Source organism: Metopolophium dirhodum, chromosome 7 (genome assembly GCF_019925205.1).
Source record: "Metopolophium dirhodum isolate CAU chromosome 7, ASM1992520v1, whole genome shotgun sequence".
Taxonomy (NCBI): Eukaryota; Metazoa; Arthropoda; class Insecta; order Hemiptera; family Aphididae; genus Metopolophium; species Metopolophium dirhodum.
Window position 1 is genome coordinate 8,905,422 of NC_083566.1, and position 24,847 is coordinate 8,930,268.

Here is a 24,847-nt window from a genome sequence, read left to right on the forward strand (position 1 = left end):
ACATTTAAGTTTGTATATCACGTAATTTATTTAAAACAATTTATATTATTATACTCAAATTTGATACCTATTAAAAAATATCAACAAAAACTTAAGTTTTACAGTAAAACAAGAAAATAGGTTATAGTTTATAGAGGTAAAATATAAATCTTTTTGTGGAAAATAGACTAATAAATATTTATTTTAATACTTGGGTGGTTTTTTAATATTTGTAAATAAATAAATAAAATAAATAATTCTTATCTAATACAACATGTCTATTAAATTATGTTGCAAGCATAATCAGAATGATTTTCAGGAGTTAAAATCGCTTTTACTAGAATAAATAATGTTTCCAAACAAATCCATTTGTACTATTACAGTGGCACAGAGGGTGTGCAATGGCAAGTTGTAATACAAATCGTCTAAGATTTAGAACAGACAAACTACCTATAGACCTTATAAAAACATATTGATTTAACATTTTATTTATGATTTAGTTTACACATCAAAAAAAGTATAAGAAATATCATGTAGCACCTTGATAGATATGAAATTAAAAAATATAGTATTACGTAACATTAGGTTTTTTTTAAAGTTTTCACGATGTCACAAAAAACTAGGTTAGAAAACGAATTTCTGGTTATAAATAGTAAATATTAATACTCGAAAGATTATGCAAAGTCGTATGAACAATAGAATCTATTTTTAATAAAGCTAATACCACTTTTGGTTTAACCGAGAAAAAGTCGTATTTCAAATGCAACGAATTAAATGATTTATAAGTATTGTTTTGAAACTTGAAGGCGCCACTTCGTCCAACTCGTAAAATATCTAAGACATAGATTTAAGAAACTTTTTTCTTTTTTTTTGCGTTTTTAATACTCACAAATTCACAATAAATACAGTATTTAATCGTATTGTTGAAAAATCGACGACTTCGGCAATGGGGATTTTTTAGCATCAATAAATCAATCATCAAAATAATTTTACACATTATAACAATAAATGAACGATGATTTATTTCACGTTCTTTATCCGATCGAAAGTTGGTTCATATAGCTGTATAGTGTATATAGCCAATAGTGAATAAGTATAATATTATATTATTATGTGCATACACTTACCTCGACCAAGACGAGATCAAACTTGGCCCGGGACTGAAGGAGCTGGCTGAGTCGACCCGAAGACAAAACTGCCTCACAGTTATCCAAACCATCCTGCAGGATCATCAGCATCTCTTTCAGGTAACCGTTGCCCGTCACCTCGTCGGTTGTGAAGTTCTCGTACACCGGCATCGAGCCGAACAGACTGTAATCAGTGTATGACCCAGATCCACGAGCTTCGTCGCCACCGCCATCGATGTCTCCATTTTGCGACTGCTGCGGTCTCGTGGGTTCCTTCGGGGTCTTGGGGAAGTGTCCGACAACGGTAAGGTGGTGTCCGCGAGCCGTCAGGGCTTCCGAAACAGTGCGAAACATGTGAAAATGACTTTTTCCGCTAAACGGGAATATCGCCAGTATGTCGTAACCAGCCGCGCAACGGACGACCGCAGTGACTAATACCACGGTAGTAGTGGTTATCACCATGTTCCACTGCTGTTTCATCTCCTAGTTGCTTACAGGCAAGATGCGGGGGGTAACTGCTGCAGTTAGCAGATCGAACTGATGGATTAAAAAAAAAAATCGTTTTAAATTAAAAAAAAAAAATACGAGCAATTATGAAACTAAACATTATTTTCCATTGGATATCAAGCATAATTCGGTATTTCGGGTGTGGTTTAATTTAAAAGTTTTACCTGTACATCTTAGATCAATGTTCTCGAAAAAACCAAATTTTTGTCTTCGAAATGCGCATTTGCTTTTAAATTTAATTAACGGTTATAATTTATTACCAATCAATATATTACGGACATTATATTTTCAATAACTTGAAAATAAAGCACATACTTATATTACATTTATATACATATATATGTACATACATATAAGTACCATGTATATATTTAAATATTTGAATGAAACGCCGTGAGGTATAATTACAGCTATTATACATGATAGTTGATGTCTTATGCAAAGCACCAAAGCTCTTGTTTCGCTATGGAATATTACAACTGAACCTCCTAACATAATGTGTATACAGCTGTATACTGTATTTACTTTTACTCAAGTGAACTTAATGCATAATGTATTTTTCGAATACTACCAGAGTTTTAAATAGTTGATGGGAGCTTAATCGTGCTCTTAAATCCACCACGGAACAATTATAGTGTATCACAGATTTCTTGGTTTTAATTAATATTTACATATTATTAAATGACAAAACGGGATTTTCATTTGTTATTTATTCATGTTTTGTAACATATTCTACAATGTATACTAATTGCATTATCTAAATAATATAAGTATGAATACATCAAACCTAAACATATATGTATTGAGAAAAAAATGGAAGCTCTAAATTGTATTTTGTAGTGTGAGATTACAATATTATATACTATGTAAAATTGAATTAGATACAAATTAATATGACTAACAATATCACATAAAATATTAGGTGGTTTAATAATGTACTCAAGGCTTATTCTAAGGATTTTTCTCAACTGAGCAATGTGACAGTCAAGTGACTATATTGGCTTTGATTGTTGAATAATATCTAACAATCAGTGAAATCAATCTCAGTTATAGTGTATTAAATTGTATAAAATAATAGCAATTAATTAGATTATAATATATCTAGTTATTAGAGTATTACTTTAGTCCATTTCTTGTAAAACAGTATATTTATAACAAAAATATCAACTACACATACAATTTTTCATGCACGCATTTAGCTGTCTCAGCTTTTCAAACTGGCAAAATATGCCCAGATGTGCTTTAGCATAAACCTTGTGGCATAAACTATTAATCAGTATTTAAATTAAATTAATGTCGCATAATGGTATATGTATTCCTGGGTCCTCAAAATCAAGCGTTTCCAAACTTTCTAGACACAATTATACCATATAGAGTCGTAATAATTGGAAAATGTCTGCTTTAAATCCTGGATTATTATTGGCAGGTTACTTCATTAAATTTTGAGTTCAATTTGTAAGAAGCTATTAAAACTTATAAATTTCATAAGTACTCCACACTGGCAATGATAATAGTTTCCTCAAAATAAAAATTCCTTTCCTCTATTCCCGGTAGGTAGTAACAATAGTAGGCAGTGTAATATAATTTTCAAATAATATTATAGATAATAATATCTTTCATAGTTAAAAATAAGTCTTGCTTTATTTTTCAGGCTATGATGAAATAAGCTGGAACTATCAAACTTTAAGTCCAGTAATCAGTAAGTACATTTACACAATTTGAATATTTAGTTAACTAAACCAAGAAACATAAACAAATTTATTAAGTCAAGTATAGATTGGTAAGGTTTTTCATATTTGCTTGCACTTTATTCTTTAATGAATTACAATAGAATGTAAGCATACACATAGATGTACAAGTGTCATGGACGTGTTTAAATTGAATTAGAATTTTAATTTTCTATTGGTATAGTGATATGAAAAGTAAATTAAGGCTAAAGCCCCCCCATTGACCGTGTTAACCTTAGAATTTTATGAAGATTAATAAAAAAATAAAAAGTGTAAATAAAAAACATATTGTATTTGTATACTCAGCCCTCCCCCCCCCCCCCCCCATACAAAATACCTGGCTACGACACTGTATAATACTAATGCCAATCAACTGCAGACTATATGGGTTATTATTATAAAACTTTGTTTTGCGCTTTATTTAGTGCCTCGTGGGTTCAAACTAGAATTGCCCGTTGTGTGTATTAGAACAGTTAAGATACAAACGATGATGTTTAAAGGGTCTTTATGGATTTTATATAACATGTTCAACTGGATTTTAAGAACCATTTCACGTGTGTATTAACATATTCACAACAAACTTCAACTCCCCCCCCCCCCCCTAAATTATTGCTTCCACGCCTCCTTAAACTATACTAATTTCAAAACACGTTGAATTAGTAATCAAACTACTCATCTACAAACTTCTCCATAAAACTATGGTACCTGGTATGGAACTTGGCGAACGTATCAAACATTAACCATATCTAACGATTCCAGTCCAAAACTCTTCTCCACTCCACATACATGTATCCAATCATATCTCACACAACAATCTTACAGTTTCCGAAGTCTATGGCGTGGCAGAAGCACAAAATGAACGATTCAACAGAAGTTTCAAAAATTGAAATGTCCTTCGAGTGCATAATTTTAATCAGTTAAAATAAGAAAATCGACGAATTTAATTTTAAAAGCACTGTAGTACAGTGACCGGATAGCACTTAATGATAAATAAAACCTCAACTGGGAATTTTATTGTTTACCTATTAATGAATTGCAACAAGAGTCTGAGAACTTGTGATATTTCATTCATCGAGTTATTAATTTCAAATCACATACGAGTATACGACCTACCGATAAATACTTACAAAACGGATGACAGTGTGTAGGAATATCTAACGTGTATTAAACACTTAAGATTATGTTTGACATATACAATTGATCGATTGTTGTCTCTAAATATGTTTTTTGAAAAAAAAAAACAAAAGTGAAAAAATATGGTGCATAATAAGCCAATATAAAACACATTGAAAAAAAATATAGAATTTATGCCATATAAATATATATATATAATATATTAATATACAAGATATACCATGGTTAATTACTTTTGAATTTGAAAAGGCACCTCTATGAAACCCAATATCTTCTTCAAAATAAAAACTTATAATTCCCTCAAGCCTAATTAATTAATTTGGAATAAAAGTGTTGTAGGTACACCGGTATCTCAGAAATTTTTTACTTTCGGGAAAATTAGATATCTAAATACAAATTACCAATATAATTAATATTTACTAGATTATAATGCGCAGTGCATGAATTATATTGTGATATTCGAGAAGGACAAAATATTATGATTGATAGTTATTAATAATTATAGTACAGAACGATGATGACTAGTCGAATAGGGAATGAAAGGACAATGTTAGTTGAAGTTTTGTTATACGTACCTACTAAAGGTCAGGTTATTTTGAAACATCAAATCATGAACGTATATCATATTATGTTCATCAAATTCACATTGCTTTTTATGGACTTTAAACAGTATAGATTTTATTTTCGTAAACGATAATTCTTAGTTCAATTCTTAAGTACACATACCTCAATAATATGTTCGTACATGAAAACTAATACATAATTAGTTGCATACCGGATACCGACCTTATAATATATTATACGTTTATATAACGAAAAATACGAGTTCGTTATTTTTAATTTTTCATTACGCTTAGAAGATTGGTTGTTAGATAATGCATTGAGGACCATTGCAGCAAACAAAAGAGTTACCCCGGCCAGACCAGCGAACAGAGATTCAGCCAACGAAGGCTTTTAACATGTATATACGTCATATTATTATATATAACGTAAATAATATATATAAATTGAGACGGAGATGTTTAGTTCAAAGCAAGGCGAGGATCGACGTCGGTGAAATTTACCAGACACTTATTTTATACATGGCAAAATCCCGCGGGGGAAAATCCGATTGACGGGGTTGACCGGTATATCGTATAATATGGCTTTGATGTTTCATTTATACGGACGACTACGTTAATACATTTGGTAGGTACATAAAAAGACGTATTATTGATAGGCTCCTACCTTTATTTAATCTTCTCGCGCTGCGTCCGGTAAGTATATCAAACGATCGACTTTCACGACTCGGGTGGATTTTGAAAAAAAAAAAAAGATCCGTAACTAATCGCATCCAGATTGATCGAATAAACGCTGTACGAGCCGTCACGGGGACATAATTGTGAGTGTGCCGGTGGTTTCATGCGATCGTGCGTCTACTGTTTATGAATATAGTACTCATAGTATTGTACTTAGTATAGGTACTTATACACAACATTATTATATACGAGAGGCGCACTACACACACCGTCACTGAATTGGCATAAATATCGTTTTACTCGTTCGCCTTGGACGATCGTCAACAACGGACAATATTAATTTAAATGAATGAATAGCGTGGCAGTTAGGAAACGTGTTCACACACACACACACACACACACACACACACACACACACAGCACACACTTCTACATTTCGCGCTTTAGCAATTTAACCCTGTTAAAAAAAAAATAAAAAAATATTCAATCATTAGTTTAAGCGGTTTGTTTGTTATCTTTTCACTCGACGTTTATCTATGCTACAAAACAGATTGATGTCGTCGTTATTTAGTATTTAAGGAAAGTTTGCACATGTTTACTTAATTCCAACGCGGCGGTGTTGAGCGCATTAAATTATTACACGAATGAATCATCGCTATTGATAGCCATGAAATTGATTAGATTAAAATACCTACTTGACGCACTATTATTATAATATTATAATGTACAATTATTTACTAATGCGTATAATATTAATTGTCATCGCATACATCAATAAAAACACAACTGCGTTATGTACCTTCTGGCTGCTTCAGAACCTTACTACTTTTATATGATTTATTACACACGAGGCATTGTGAGATCGAGAATAATGTAATTTTCATTATTGCCTATCGATTAACAAATGCAGTATGCAGTATGCAGTATGCAGTATGCACATTGTACATTAATGTTCAACTATACGTATAATCAATTAAATATGTCCATAATCACCCTCCCTTGGAGCTGCACCTGGAACTCGCTTCAAAACTCACCCAGGTGAGTATTTCAGCTTATCTTTTGCAGCTCTCCGTAACATCGGGTCTTGTCCGCATACACTTCTCTCCACGACTCCATTACCCGTGTCTCGTTTTGCGAAACACCCTTCACCCAGCCCGAAAGATATCCACGAACAAACTCTATTACACGGGTTTACCCTTAGTCGATATCTTCTTTTCTCGCGTGGACGCATAATAATAATAGTATATTGTACCTACAAGGCTACAACTACAGTTGTCTCGTCTTCAAATACTGCAGCTGCAGCTGTTACTGCACTCACACATTGGTGGTGGGTGTCGACGGTGACTGTATGTTTTCGCGCGGCCCCGATGCAATTATAACGTGTGCGACTGAATTGCGACACGACGTATACCTATAAGAAATAATATTATTTCCGCAGTTTTTAATTAGTTTTAACGATAACAAAAATATTATTTATGAAAATTCAATTTGTACGGCACACACACGCATGACCTTTCGACAATTGCAGTCGACGTATTTATTGCTTTCAAACATTGGGCCAAACGAAATTTAACGATTTTATACGCTCCGTGGGTCGTACATAATAACATAAACGCCATTTCGCTGGGCTAGTAACTATAGAAAATTAATTTCAACTTTATCAGCCTCTCCGGATTGTTCGTATTTAATCGCAATATTTATCGTCAAAACTTTTGATTGCGTTCGTAGCATAATAATATATTTGTTGTGTGATAAAAATAATCATGGCCCGTGTTTTTGTTGTGAAATTATATACATATACCGGCGTATCCGTTTATAGTTCACAAGTAAATGGTTTCCTCTTTGTTCTGAATAAATTTCCGTAACAAGTAGGAAGTTTCTTTTCTCAAAGTTTGCAATTGTTTTTAAATGTTTACACTGTTCACATAAATCGTAAATCAGCCGGTATAGAGTATGAAATACAATCATTAAATGTTCTAGAATAGAAATGCTCGGAAACATTTAGCGGTTTACAGGGATTAATGTGGCACAAAATGGCAAAGGGTAGGTACAGTAATTCCTATTTTGTTTAGAGCATTCCATGCAGTGTTGGTCTCGTGCAAATGTACAACAAATCATAGGGTAAGGAATAGGTTATTCATTAATGGTCCTTACCAAAATTAATGTTTTTCTCACTTTGCTTATCAATTTAATAGAAATATTAATTTCTTATATTCTTCCTTAAGACTACCTACATTGCACATAATAGTTTTCTTGACTTTTTCTATTTAACAGGGTGTTACTTGCGGATGATAGGTTAACTGGTCAATAATTTTTATTAAACCAAAAAAAATAAATAATAAATACTGAAAAATCTAAATGATACAGTTTTGAAAATAAATAATCATTAATCACTTATTTTGATCGTAAAAGAAATTATTTTAATCCGACTTCAAAGCCTAAGCGTACCAACATACCTTTTGAAGGATACGATAAGGGGAAAAGTTTTAAGTGAAATCAGGGTAGACAGACCTACCCTATTTTAACCACGGCTGTTAATTCTGTAACTACAGATTGAAAGCAGTTGAATGGCCGTCACTAACATGTTTTGCGGAAAGACAAAAATCGCCAATTTTTACCGGTTCGCTAAATTTACACTTTACAATGACATTTAACTCGTTATAAATTACGATAAATTTCGATGTATTCAAATTGTTGGTGAAAGGAATGCTAATATAGGAAATATTTGGATTGCAAATAATAATATAACTAGCTGACGATGCTGTACAAAAGCAAATATTTACGTAAAATATATTTTACTCTGTAGATGTACTTTTCGAAGTGTGACGTCGATTTGAATTTTTTTTCAAAACTCGATTTGACGTTTTTTTCTTCCAAATAGTATTTATTTGAACGGTAAACTAAATAAAAAATTCAAGCCAATTCTATAAATGCCGATTTCGTTAGGAAATCATCATCCGCATAATATGTTCCGTATATATGTTAGCTATATAGGATCTATGACATAGCTAGGTAATACAATTTCTGACAGATTACGTCATTATAACGACCGGGCGTAAAATCGGGCCAACGACGTATTATAACAATTAACTGCATATTATATTATATTATAAACGATCTCTGTGATAATAATCATGTAGAAAACCAGATGGTTTCGAATTATTTTTGGGTCGTCGGCAGCAATAAAAAATATTCTCTTGTTATACTTTAAAAACGTCTGAATGCATGCCAAACGGCACTCTTAAATCGGCACTCAGCGTTAGTGAATTATATGCATTTGCTTTGCCAGCATGTCGCACACAGCGTTCTTAGACTTTTTATGGTACCACATGTTTGTCATAAATAATAATTTATGCGTTCTTAAATACATTCCCGAAGATGAATATTTACATTATAGTAATTGTTTGTGTATGTGTTTAATATGAATACTCTGCAAACTCATAATGATATTATTATCAGACCGAGTTATTACAAAATATACAATACTATTGACTTAATTAATATTGTTTGAAAAAATGTATGATCTTTTTATCGTAATATTTTTATATTATGCCATAATTTTATCATTTAATTAATGATTTCTAGGTAGGTGAGTAAATAAAATATTATTCTTCGATAAATTATTTATTTTGAAAAATTTTTCAATTTTCCTTTAATCATTACAATTTAATAATAATATATCTACTGATTATTGTATAAATCGATTTATTAATTATTTACAACCCAATTAGTGTGTACGAACGTATCTGATAAGGTTAATATACAATACCAACCAAGTCTAATAATGCCGCTATGTAGAAATTATTGCAATATAAATTATAATTAATAATTATACATACACAATAATGGTTACATAACCTGCTAGTATAGTAGTATTATTAGATACTGTAAAATAATTGCAATTTTGTGGTTCACCTTAAAAGTTCAATAATAAGCAAGTTACAATTACATTTAATTATATATTTTTCATAGTATGAATTATTTTACATTTTATGAGAATGGGAATAGTCATTTTTATTGATTATAATTTTTCATAACTGTCGTTAGTCGCCACAGACATATTGGAATAATGATTAACGCGTGTATAATGTATATTTCCAAAACAATATCAAAAATAACAAATTAATGTAGAACATAATATGAGTTACACACAACGAGTTTTTTACTGTTTCATTAAAACGTTGAGTGATTATATCTTTTTTTTAATTTAAATGCAAGACAATCATTTGTTTTTGTTTCCAGTACACTAATACGTTTCATATAGTATTACGTTTTTATGTAATATTATATTTAATATGATCACAACTCACAAGGTATTATGTATAATTATACATATTATTAAATATTAATTATATGTATTGAACGAATGAATGGCATTCGATTTATTTTAGTTGCTTAAAGTAATTTAAAATTTACCAATAATTCCAAACGTTTTAGTGGTTCCTAGTTAGTTATTTATCCAGCTCTACAAATATATGTAATTCATTAGAAATTATTGTAAAATGTGTTTTTATCTGAAAAATCTCGACTACCTTCAGATATTAAAATTTTCAAAAGCATTTTACATGCACATAATGTCTACTTTATAATATATTTTAATACACACTATTGAATTTAAAATGTTTGATATCGTTTTTAAAAATACGTATACGGCTAAATAAGTGCCCTTTTTTATTCTCCCTGCATATTTTGTATCTTTATTAAGCATAATTTGTATTATATTATTTTATTCACAGAATGTGTCATTGATAATATATTATATAGGTATACTGTTACTATTAATACAAATAGCTATAACAAATTGTACACTAATTTGCTATTAGTTATGGATATACACATACTATATATAGTGTCAACTAACGTAATATATTATAATGTATTCAGTTTTCCAAGACAGTTCTATTCATCCCAACGTTTTATACTGACAATATTGTATTGCTGCATGGCATAATTTTTTTTTCAACGACAAGTCGATGGACAGCTGCAGTAAATTTGATTCATCAAATCATTTATGGTTGGTATAGGTATTCAAAACGTCTCTTAAAATATTTCACAACTCACACCCTTTTTGTTCGTCAAATAATTTTTGAATATTATTGTAATACAGTGTATAATATATGTACTACATGGCACGTTTACTAGAGTAAATACAATTACGTGGTCTTTGTCATTTACGTGCACCGCAACAATTTTATATGGCAAAGCCGTGCTATTTTCAAACCGCTATTTGTTTACACACGTTTCGTGATATTATCAGCTGCAGAAAGCCGTCGTGCGTACATCGTCGAGTGGAGTGACGGTGGAGTTTGAGCGGATACGTTTCCTAGGATTTCCTGTGCACCTTATAAGCGGTGGTGGTTCTTTTAGCAAGAATGACGTCTCGACGAATGGCGTAGCGTATTACATAGTATTATAATATATATGTACACACAGATCATGAAACTCGTGTAGTTTATATTGTCGCAGCTTCTCTTTTCCTACTTAAATCATGGTTTGTGAGCGGAGAATGGGGAAACAACGAACGCGGTCCCACCTATCTAATATGTATTGTGGTTACGTACCATATACACAAGCCCATAAAATATACGGCAATCGGTCAGGGAGACGTTCGGCTGCAGCATTCGCATGCTTGTAAGCTCTCCGAGCGCTTCAATATAGTCCACACATATTTTACACATTCTGTAGACACGTCCCCGTGGGAAACAAGTCAGAAAAGACGACAGAAGAGTTAGGTACCTGCATAGGCCAAGACGCACTGAGAAGGCTCACGTGATGAAGCATGTTCTCGGCCGTATATAGTTTTCCAGGGAAAGATTTATATTATCCTCAGGATAAGGTGTACGTATAGCTGGGGCCTTGATACCGAGCATTTTCGAAAGAATTTATCATCAATTAAAAGACGCGTTTGATTTCCATCTCTAAAATTATATTTTAATTAATCAATTATTGCATATTAGAACATGGCTCTTATTAACTGTTTATATATAGTGCTTATTTAGTGCAATATATAGAAATAGGGACTGTGGTGTAACAAATTTGTCTTCACAGTGTCTTCCGCTGAACTCCAGGCTATAAACACTCTGTACGCGGGCGTATTTGTGATTTGCAGAAGTCTCCGTTGCCTGGGACGCCTTTACAGCCCTTTGCATGTGCGTGCGAAAACCCGCTTTTACGAGCCTCCTATATCCCGGGAGAGAATCGATTTTATACGAGTTTACACACACACACACACACACACACACACACAGTCACCGTCTCTTTTGTCCAACCCAATTTTCCAAACTATAAAACTTGACAGGAAATCGGTTGGATGTGAAGTATGACTGGAACTGGGAAAAAGTTGGACAAGATATAGACTGCGTACGTTTAAATACGTGATAGGTAGTGTAGGTGGCAGAGGAGGGTGGTGAGAGAGATTAAGGTTTTTCGCCCGACGGGGGAACCGATATGAAGACGACGTAAAAGGGGAAAGTGCTGCTGTCAAGTAATTTTGATTAATGGTATATATATATATATATGGTGATACGTATATATATGTGAGTGTGCATAAATAGTCACAAGTAAATGTGTGTTTCATCGATTAACGCGATGCTCTGCACCAACCACTCTCCAGCCGATATTCATTTTGACTTGCGCCGGTCATAATGAACAAATACATTATTGTTTACTATTATAATAGTGTTGGGGGTGAGCCATGGTTGTGTTAGGTTTCAGTTATTATTCAGTTTTTATAAACATAGACACCTAATTTCATTATACAACACATTATATACTATTAAACGCTTAATATACCCAACAATATACATTACGTGTATAAACAATAAATTAATTATTACATACGTCACGTGAAGGAAGGTCATATACACTGTCACAATACATGTATCTCATATACCGGAATTCGAATCGATTATTTGTCATCATCAACGTTTATACATAATGTATACATACATAATATTATGTGCTCTGGCTGCTATATATATATGTATATGTATACATTAATATTATTATATCGCCCCGTCTCGATGTCGCCGCCGCGTCCGTATAAATAATTTTTCATCATCAACCGCGAACCCTTAGAAACGCGGTATGGAAGTCGTCTGTCGCCGAAATGTGTTACGCACGTCCTTTAGATTGGCCATGCGGTCGACGAGTGATTGAAAAAAATAGGGCACTTAAAGGCAGCCGACGACGACGCCAATAATAATTGATCCATCTCCTAAGCAGCGAAAATTCAATATGGGAAAGCAATACGAGTGCTATATATTCGTCGTCGGCACAACACGACATCGATTACGATTAAAATCAATAGATATCGCATTAAATATTCTACCGTAACGTCGCGTATCGTAAAACACTTTTACATATTATTACATTATTATGGTATCGTCGGTATACATATTTATATTATATAGGTACGTTGGCGTGCATGACGCGTGGTCATATATTGTAATAATGTGCGCGTACACTCGTACATCATCATCATCGTCGTCGTAATTTATAAAATTATTTTATAGATATATAGTTAAATATCAGCAGGTATAATATGTGTGTTACATAGGTTGAAACACACATGGATGTGTAACGTATAGACTATAGACACGCGATTACGGGCGGGTATATTCGTAAAATCGTATCACGTGGAATAATATATTATCTCTAACCACCCAACCGTATAATTATTTAGATATGGTAATATTGTATTATGTTATAATAATAAATGTGTTTCGAGAAATGTACGACGACGAATTTCTTGGTGCAAACATATTATATAACTTTAATATGGTTTTATTATGATTAAGGTACGTTTTCCGGATGGCGTATATATACAAGTCAACACGAAGCAATGTCTACGCATCTTAAGAGGCAAAAACTTATTTGTTATATTTACTCGGAAGTTTCATTACACCGTATAACCACATTAACCCGAACTTATATAATATGTTATAATATTTGTAGTGTATAACACACACCATTGCAGTATTATTTGTTATTTTTTAACACGCATGCGGTATCTCCAAGAGGAAACAATGTTAGACATGTTAACATATTTTATTAGACGCACTTTAGATTCAATAACAATGGACGGAGAACGTCTCGATAATAGTTTAAATGTCGTGAAGTACCCTATCGTCGAAAACGATTCACCGCGGCTGTGTCCACCGTACGCGTTACAAATTAATATGATGCCCACGGCACACGGGTACATTTTGCACACACTTAATAGTGGTCTATTGTTATATTAATAGGATTTGTACTTCATTAATTATTATTTTTACCCATTATCGAAGAATATTAACGACGATATCGTCAAATTTCTCATATTATTGTTTCTTTTATTCTAATGTAAACTATCGTAATGCCAAAAACACACGTGCAGTGTGCCTATACTCGTTGTCTAATAAAAAAAAATTACGTTTAAAAACGCTATGCCACGTAATTTTAATATTCATAACGTCTATAAGAAAGTAAGGTACGTACTTTCTGAACGATGAAAAAAGGCCTAATTGTATTAATTATTTAGACATCTATAAAAACGATGGAAATAGTACCTACGCTGTAATTCTAATAACCACACATTTTTAAAGTACCGACCAGATGGATAGGGTACGTGAAATATATGCATTTGATAGCGTCACTACCAGACCGTGTTTATTCTGAAAAATAGTAGAACGTTTGGAAAAAATTCATCGAAATGTGTTCATACGTAACTGCAACATAACAGCTAGATAGGACTACTTATTATTATAACAGGTAGGTACTTAACGCTTTTATAATAGGCAACTTTGGATCATGAAGAAGTTTGGTTTTTATTCAAAAAAATCAAAAATAGTAAGTACTCGAGAATACATCATACTATATAATATCATATGCCTATATGTCGCATCTTTCGACTGTCACTAGACTGTTTTTTTTTTTTAATAAGCACTATTACTGCATTATTGCAGGGTTTATTTCATTGGTTTGTTTCCGATAATATTGCTAAATAATAATACAAAGAACCCATTAGGAACGAATGATTTTCCGTAGCACATCGTCTAAAATCGCAAAGATTTTAAGGGCTACCGTGGCACTATTATTAATGTGTATGTAAATATACGCAAGTTAGACAATGGAAATAATAATATATACGTATTTACGAAAACAAACGATATTGCGTCGGCCTTATAGTACCTTACTTAACCTAAAATACGTTATAATACTATTATAATAGGTGACAATGTGTGCGAAACGATTTCGTCTGGTTAAACATTGTTTTCCATTTGATATTTCCCGAGAAATACACATGAAAGTATCTAGTTTCCTGGCTAAGTTGTTCAAACAAACGAGTGAGTGCGCGACGGTCTCTAAGCGCCCAGTCGCGGTCGTCTGTCACGTCAATCGCGCCAGAACGATTTGAACCGATTTTCCCTCGTTGCGTTTCTATATTGTTAAGTCCGATCAAGTACGACTACGACAGACGATAATATAGCCTGCAGTGTTTATACCACATTACTGTTACCACTACCACGATACGCGTATATAATACGATGGTATAAAATATAGACGCATTTGTCTCAGTGTGCCGTTCAACCACGTCCGCTTTGCAACCATGTGTATCTTACATGGTAAATAAAGCGTATAGTGCCTAACTTAAATGTCCACGGTGTACATAGGTATACTATTATATTCCTTTAAATGGTGTACAGTCACGATAAGCAGTTTATAAAATAATGTAAAAAAAATGAAGAAACACATACTTGATGTTCTAAAACTACCTACCTAATAGAAATGGTAAGTGCATCGTTGTTTGTAACCTTGAATAGATAGTAATCACGTAAACTTTATGCAACGAGATTGGATATAATAATAAAATTATAAAACAATCAAAACTTAAAGATATAAGTCGACAATCAGTTGATTGTGGGCACAAATAACACTTACCCAACGAATATTACAAAAATACCTGAGTAGAGCTGGTCACATTATTGGATAATAAATAAATCTGAGCCCTAAAGGTGTTTATAAGCACCTTCAAGCTCCCATCAACTCACGCTTATAATAGTGATGTATATTCACGGTGATACAATCTTATATTATTTGGCGAGTGCTTTGTGCGGAGGTACGTTTTCCGACTGCTATTTAGATTTTTGGCTTACAGAATTCTGAACGTTTCTCGCAACTTGTATACAATACATTATTAAGTTAAAAGTCAACTGCGACAAGTTTTAGTTATTATTTTTACATTCCCGATGCCCCGAAATAAAATATCACCGTTCAAAACTCACGGACATTTAATAATTTTTAATGTAATCGTAAAGGTTGAGTTTAAAAGTTGTGTTCAATGTTACTGAGGCGGGGGGGGGGGGTGGGGGGTCTGGTGGCAGTGAAGTATTAAAATACTCAAAGTTTTCAAATACAACATAAATACATATAACTACATACTAACTCGACGTGCATTTTCAAGAGGAAAAATAAACTCAGTGTCTACGACTCTCCTACATTTGTAGACACACTTTGTTGCTGATGTCTCCATATCTTTATCCACGTTAAATTATCTGTATGATATAAATAATACGCAATAGAAAACTAAGAAAACAGGTTCACTGGCTGCGACGAACGTATACATATTAATATAGTCTCGTTATTAAAACCCTTCGAACCAGAAGACGCGAAATTGAAAAACTTCCGTTCACCGTGAAAGTTGTTTTGTCACGGTATTCCCTTAATTGTTCCATCTCCACTGTATATGTACATAGGTACTATATTAGTTATATACATAACCTATATTATATATATATATATATATATAATATACTCGCACAAGCGTCTTTTGTTTTTGTTTGTATGTACGTCGCGTACAGAAGAAATAATTCTGAAATGCGGCTGCTCTTTACTACTACGATTGCATCTTCATACATTTTCTTTTATATTCAGCTTGAACTGTGCGTGCAATATACGTATGTGACTTTTCGTATTTCATGGGGCACATTACGTTTTCGTTGTACACACACTATCGTCGACAATAATTATTATGCGATACGCTCATTTCGGCTGTTGTACATAGAAATGAAACGATTAATTTCTATATAAATAAACGGTCTCGTGAAAATCAAATCCGTCTTCAATTTGGTTCAAACGGTAAATACAAACACATATAATATCTAATATTATGTTGTATGCAATTCATGGCCCCTCATTATAACTTTAAACGGTTAAAACAATTCAATTTCACATATTTTACTTATACTATTACGTTCGAGAACTGTATAGGTGTTGTTTGTCACACATGCAAAGGAGGTATGTATATGTGCGTTTTTTGAGTGTTGGTGTATTGAATAAATAAAGCGGATGATAATATATTTATAGATATCGTATCATGTACATCACTGTATAGTTTCCAAAATGATTTTACGCACATAGGGGCGTATTTTTTTGCTGTGATTATTTCGGTCGTACGCGCGTAATCTTTGAGTCAACCGTCCAATCACGTGTGTGCTTTGAGCTATTGCCGGTGATAAAAAAAAATATGTTTCACATACACACACGTCATATACACTCACACACACCCACATGCAGGTGGCGATAATGGCCGTATTTACTCTTTCCATCCTCCTCGCGCATTCCGGTTCCAGGGCAATAAATTTCATCGGATATTATTGCCAAAGTTCCATATGATATATGAAATAAATATATACGAAATCCACACATCAAAATGTATGATCGTGTGCGTCCGAGTCAGAAATCGCCGTAAACAACATGCTTAATAGTACACATACGATAAGCTGAATATCGCTCTGTATATAATATTACTAGTATTCCATTATAATAGGCAGCCGATTCGAAGATAGAGGGACTTAAAATCGACATTTTTATCGTTTCATCATGTTTCCCATCGAGAATGTTTCATACTAATTAATACAATATATATATATATATGATACAAATCTAAATATGTATTATTATAATAGTATTATAATATTTATCATTATGTGTATAGTGTATATTATGTGTAACGTTTACGTGATAGTGTGGTACTATATTATATTATACGATACTAGTTTACTAATGTTATACTATACCTACCCATACGTTGGTAATCTTATCAATATCCTTAGTAGGGATTAGGGAACAATCGAACTGGATCCCGATATAATTAAGGACATTCAAAACCGACCGTTTAATTGACTCCCAAAACCATGAAATAATATAATTTAACAACTGGTTCTCAAAAAAACACTTTTGCCAAAAAAGTTGCTTATAAAAGAGTAAAAATATTGGTCTTAAATAATATATTATAATAGTTATAGTGCTCAAGTTACAACTGTTATAAAGCTCTTATTATAAAATTAGACTATATATACACAGTAGAGACATTTGAGACAAAATTCAATTTAAAAAAAAACCAAACTCAGAATTATGACTGGTATAATATTATTTAATTTTAATTTTTTTTTAAGCCCGGCGACTATGACCATTAGCTGATGAACCGTGGTCTGTGGTTGGTACGGTTGGTACGGTAAGGTGATGTTACGGTTTTTACAATAGGTAAGCAACACGTGTATGTGTGTCAAGGTTTTTACTACTACGAACTCGGGCGGTCACCCATCCAGGAACTAGAAGCAGCGTGCGTATAGTGTCACATTATATATTTTATCAAGAGTACCGACAAGGGTGCATTAAATATAAACAAATATAATATAACTTTTGTTCTATTGTAATTTGTAGGTGCCAGGTGGGTAATACGTGGGGAAAGTCCTAAATTAAAATTCTGTTCACCCAACATTTCAAATACACATTTTAACCTTCTGAAACATGTATATAATATACGTATACCTATATTATAAATATATATTATCACGCTACTACGCCAGACGATAATTATAAGATTTTAGGTCAGGTAAATTTATAATATTAATGCATATAATAAACAAAATGTACAAAAAAAAAAAACTCCCACTGAACAGTAATTATTTTTATTACAATTACTACGATGGTTAGGAACAGAAATGGATTTTTTGAGACGTTGTGTAATCACAGTAGAAAATATAAAAATAAAATAAATATGAATTATCGTTATTTGCTTGTCGGTCGTCATTCAATCAAATGCGGTTAATAATAAAATTGTGTGTCACATAAGTACACGCATAAATCGTTTCGTAAGACATGTTATTACGTCATTATAATTGTATCTTTAGCGCCGGATGAATGAAGTGTCGGTGGGTCAGCCGGTCAGGTGATTTATAGTTGTTTGTTGTTGAACGTGATTTCGAAAGCAAAATACAACGAGAAATTAATAAAACGGACAGCTTATTAGTGCAGGGGGTATGGCTGTGCTCATCTCGATATATTAAAACGTGAAGGAAGTTGACAACAAACAGATAAGAATTTAAATAATTTAAGTAATAACAGTTCACTGGAACCTTCATCTTCATTTTAATTTTGCGAAGAATTTAATAAAATTAGCTTGTACAAACATTGACTCAACTGCTGTCCGCTAATATAATATAGCGTGGTGTATTATTTACTTTACGTAATGATATAAACGTAGTTTGCACATTAGAACATATCTGAGCATCGCGTGGTATTCATGGGACATTCTCTCTCATCGTTTATATATATATTATATTATATATAGTGATGGTACCTACTTATGTGTAATAAAGTCGACTATTTAAAAGATAAACACTCGTTTTCTTAAAAAGTATTAACATTTTTTATAAATACCTTTTCTTCACACATAATCTGAAGTCATATCAAAACAACGTTTATGGAAAAAATTATATTTTTTTTTATATTTTTATCGTTATTATTTATTTGATTTTTTAAATTTAAATTCTTATAAAATTATTCTTTTATGAAATATGATTTTAAAAAATGTATACCGTCATTCAAACAAGTAAATAACTTAAAAATTAAAACAATAGAAATAGTACCTAATAAATGTAATTGTTTTTCAAAAATAATTATTAATATAATGACTTAAAACTATTAAAAAAAATATTTCCAATAACAATAATACTTTTCTAGAAAATAGGTGTATATTTTAAAAAAAAAATCACCTTTTCATATGATGTATGTCGATGCTTTAAATAAAAATAAATATAACTCAACTTACAGTAGTGCAATAATACATTTGATAAATTACCTCATTTATAATCTTCGACCGGAAATCTTGATACAATTAATTCTTGTGTTTCTCTATCACAAATATAAATGTACAGAATAAAAAAATATCTTTATTTCGTTGAAGGAGCTTTGAGAAATGAATAAGACTATTGTAATATTATAATAACTGTACATGTTTTAATATCTAATAAATTATAACAACAATAATATAACAGTTCGACTATCTTTTATTATACTTTTTCTTTTATATTCTCGGCGATGGTGAAATTGTGAAACTGTAGAGGAACAGAATTTAGTCATTTAGATAACAATATGATATTACTTATCAGTTATTAGGTATTTAAATACAAAAGTTTTTGAGCTACTAATATTACTATAGTGTATACATAGTTTAAATAATTATGGTTGTTATAGTGCAGGGGTAACTGAATGGCGGTCCACGGGCTACATGTCTACATGCAAACCGTGGACAAATTTTATCCGGCCCGCAGACAAGAAAAAAAAGTAAAAACTGTTATTATTATACGTTTTAGTGTTGTAATTTATCATTTTTGTTGCCCGCGAACAAATTCAAAATTTCTAATGTGGCTCTTCAAAAATATTATGTTAAAATTGGTGACACCTGTTATAGCGCGTATAGTATGTACATACTTGATAATAATATATGCCAACTACTAAACTACAGTAATCGAATACCTATGATAGAACACGTCATAAGTATTATAATTTAAATTTTTTTTATTGATTCAAAATATAACATTCGTTATGTGAAACGGTAAACCTAATTCAAAATATTTTTTGACTCTACTATATAATATATATTTATATATTTAAATATATAATATCACGGAACTCAGTTGGTCATACCTCCATTATTTCACGCTATTTTATATCTAACTCAAATGAAGCACATTTTGTATAAACTCAATTAAAATAATATTTTTAATTGTTCACGATTCCGAAAGTCAACACGCTTGTCCGAGAAGATCATTAAAAACGACAACATTGTTTAGTAGACATAATAATATACTATACAATCTTTACTGTTTATATTATTATTATTAATTTTTTTCTAGATAAATACATCACTGTAGGTAGCCACAAGAGCTTCTATGGTTTTAAGACCGTCTCGACCAGAGAGCCTTTATAGTCTCGACTCTTATCAGCTCTGGTTGAGATCATATTTACAGTGAAGTGTATAATATAATTTACCCAATGACGTGATGACAATACTAATAATTATTGTGTACAGTAGACACATTATTATTATCATAGAGTGCGATACATCATAATATAGGTACACACGATGGTGGTGTCCGGACACCGCATTCGCAACCTATATGGACCTAAATAGTTTTTGTTGTTGTTTTATTATTAAAAAAAACATACACAAAGTTATGCGCTCGGGTCGCCCAATCGACCGTGTAAAATGTGATATCAGTTCTGCGCGTATTAAGTCCGATGTTCTTCTGGAGCGTGCATTAAAATGGATTTCATATAATATTATATACGTTTTTTTCAGTACTGGTTATTTATGACGAAACATCGGATCGTAATAATATTTTCTATTTCAATAATAGAGACCATCGCCGATCACTTTATTTACTGATGTAATAATACATTTTTTTTCGATTTACCCATGTATTATAAATATTGCATTATTCGATATTCAAACGGAACCCGTTAGAGGTCCGTTACAGTGCTTTGTCAGTACAAGATTTTTTTTAATATCGATGTACGTTTAAAACCGTATAACGTCGGCGGCAGTAATAGTGTTGCATCTGTAATATTGATATGCTTGGTAATATCGTATTGTATATTAGCAGGTAGGTATACATCATATTTTATAAATCATAATATAATATTATTTGTGTGCACGCGTTATGTCGTGACGTCTTAATCGTATTTCAGATTAAACATTTACAACCCCTACTGTTCAAATGCTTGAGATGAATACGTCCCATAACATTATAACTATATACTGGTGTTCCCGACGATTTCGCTACGAGCTAGTTTGAATAATCAAGAGACGGTTATCGTTTTACGGTTTATCTATTCCTATACAGTTCAAAGAGGAGAATTTATAGTACGACATTCTCTTACTGCAATAATACAGCTGTAGATGAGTGGTTAGGTTGACCTCGTGTTTATTTCAAACGATAATACATAGTATGGTTTAAGCGATTAAATGGTTCGAAATGGAACCAAAATTGTAAACAATAAATTGGCACAGCGATATTTTGAACGGAAGTAATATTTTCTGTGTGGATTTATTTTTCATTAATTCATAAACGCTTTCATATCCATGTTATTATATTGTTATTACATTATTGTTACGTGCATGGGCGTATTAACTGGGAGGATATGGAGGATGGATACCTCCATTATGGCCTTTTTCTTTATATATATGTATAATATTAGTGCGGTTACCCAGTGATTCATCTTAGAAATTATGAATATAATATCCCCCCCCCCCCCCCCCCCCCCAATAGGAATCCATTTCTACGCCACTGGTTACGTCATATAAAAATTAAATACACATTTTTCTGTTAAGATAAATTACAAATATTATGTTGTACGGTGGTTGGCCACAGTCACTAACGTGTGCTGTGCTCAAGCATTGTCCGGCTATCTCCTGGATGGGTGACCCACCCAGGTTCTTGGCGACGAATTTTTGCTACTAACCCAATAGTTGAAGGTCACAAAAAAAAAATAAATAATATTGCTAAGAACTAAACATAGATTGTTATTATTATTCATAGATCATAAATAATAAGTCGATAATATATTTGAACTAAAAGACAAACTCGTCAAAGATATTTTGATTTTCGATACAACAATGTATGAAATTGATATATCAATTTCCAAACAGGTTTAGCGGCATAGTATAGGTTAGTAGTAAAAACACAACCATTCCCGCATATTTTATGATACATCCGAGTTTGTATGAATTTCGAGTAAAATAGAAATATTACAAAACACATACACAGATAAAAAAAAGAAAACTCACCACGAATTCCCATAATAAATCCACGGTCATAACGTAAGCCAACATTTTAGTATGCAGGTCGATGTCGAGGTTTTATACTGACGAAAAATAAATAATAAGAATAATAATAATAAAATAAAAACAGAAAATATACGAGGGGCGTGTGAGATAATAATAATATATACTATCGCTAGACGCTAGGTAAATGCGGGAAGCGTAAAATTCGTTTCTCGTATTTATGTGTTCCGTAACTTAATTGAGCTCGTAAAAGAAAAAAAAAAGAAAACCAATCGTCACGCGAGGGTGGTTTACACGTTTCGCAAGTGTGCAGGGCTAGTTTCGATAATATTCACGGTTATCTGTTCAATCAAAGCGTTATTATTCCGATTTATTCACAATAATATCCACGAGCGAAAAACGTTTACGGAAACAGTAATCTAAAACGCCGGGAATTTCTATCAGCGTTTCTGTATACCTATTATGACACATATATATATATATACCTATAATGTATATCGTATATATATATATATATATAATATACGTGCACCACTACGATTCATAAATTTCCATTTATCCCTTTGCAGAGATTTCTACGCTCTAGCCCCCGGCTAAGTACTTTGGTAATAATAATATATTATAATAAAGCTCGGTGAAAAACGGTCGATAGTGGATGGCTTAACATTCGGTGCCGACTGATTTATGAGAGTTTTTATTCACAATAATTCTCTGATCACTTTTACTTTGACGGAAGGTCCGTGTCGATGTATTTTCTAAACATTTTATTTTAAGTCGATCTTCACACAAAATATAATTCTGGTGGATATACAATACTATTGAACAGATTATCATTATGAATTATTATAATGTGTGTGAAGTCAAACACTCCGTCGACTTTGTCTAAATTACAGCAGAAGAATTGTGTAAGTGGTGCAGCTTAATTTATAAGTAATTGTTAGTTGGTTTTTTTTTCAAAGTTCTGTTTTTAATAATAAAATATATTGAGGGTAAATAATGTTTTTCTCCATGACTTTTTTGGTCAAATCGTAGATTTTGTTTTATCACGCTAATTACTTTTTATAGTCTAGTAAACCGAGAACTGGATTATATTTTTTTTAATTAAAAAAATCTAATTAACTAGCATCAAATCTACATACTGATGATATTCGTTGGACGATAACCGAGAGAATAAAATATAGATTAGGCTTCTTTCTAAAAACTTTAAAATTCTAATATTAGCGTTTTATGGTAGTTTAGAATTTCATAAATACCTACAAAAATGAAATTTGACACTGAAAAATAATATATATTCCAACAACATTGCGCTATACTTTGCATTACACGACTTTGGATTTTGAGTCGAGTAAAGAGAACGTTTATAATTGTTTAAATTTTGCAGGACTTATAATACTTGAAACACTTGAGGATTAACTGATTTTTGTGGTGGCTTATAACCGATAATTTATAAACATATTATAAACAATCAGGAACTGGCATATAAAATAAACAAATATTATGTTAATTAATAGAAAAGTCAGTAGGTACACTCATTCGATGTAATGCGGATATTTTATTACAGTTATTATTTTTTTGAATATCTGCCATGTTTTCTTTCAGGTCTCAAAAATATTTTGTTAAAATTCAGAAGGCCTAATATTTTTTTGGTAATCCTACAACCTAAACACTGGGCCAAGTTTGGTTATCGTCCTGGCCAATTTATCGATTCCCATCTGCCAATCTACTATTTAATGGAAATGATTGTTAATCGAATATTTAGATAAATGCATCAGGATTCTTCTTGCAAGAAGTATGATATTTCTAATTTAATTATACATGAATTATATTGTTTTCAGAACCTTATAATTATTGATAAATAAAAGCTGTCTAATATTTAATGAAAATTTTTGTTAGGTATCTTGTTCTTCCTATAAATTGGTTTGAGTTTTTCATATTATTAGCATATTATTACCATCGATTAATATTCATTCCATACTACACATGGCCATGGAATCAGCCTACTGATAAGTCTAGTTTTTACTT

At 31.9% G+C, this 24,847-nt stretch overlaps 2 protein-coding genes across 3 annotated transcripts in view; one reads left to right on the forward strand and one right to left on the reverse strand.

Annotated features, from left to right (window-relative positions):
* LOC132949635 (UDP-glycosyltransferase UGT5-like) overlaps positions 1-6,649 on the reverse strand; it is a 36,865-nt gene extending 30,216 nt beyond the window's left edge. Inside the window, exons 1-2 of the mRNA XM_061020618.1 lie at positions 5,702-6,649; positions 1,107-1,643 (exon numbers count right to left, since the gene is read on the reverse strand). Coding sequence (XP_060876601.1) covers positions 1,107-1,586 — 480 coding nt within the window. The 5' untranslated portion in view covers positions 1,587-1,643; positions 5,702-6,649. The remainder of the gene's footprint in view (positions 1-1,106; positions 1,644-5,701) is intronic.
* LOC132949634 (gamma-aminobutyric acid type B receptor subunit 2) overlaps positions 1-24,847 on the forward strand; it is a 297,294-nt gene that overhangs the window by 42,740 nt on the left and 229,707 nt on the right. For both annotated transcript variants that reach the window (XM_061020617.1, XM_061020616.1), the window contains exon 2: positions 3,265-3,312. The gene's annotated coding sequence lies outside the window, so the exon portion shown is untranslated. The remainder of the gene's footprint in view (positions 1-3,264; positions 3,313-24,847) is intronic.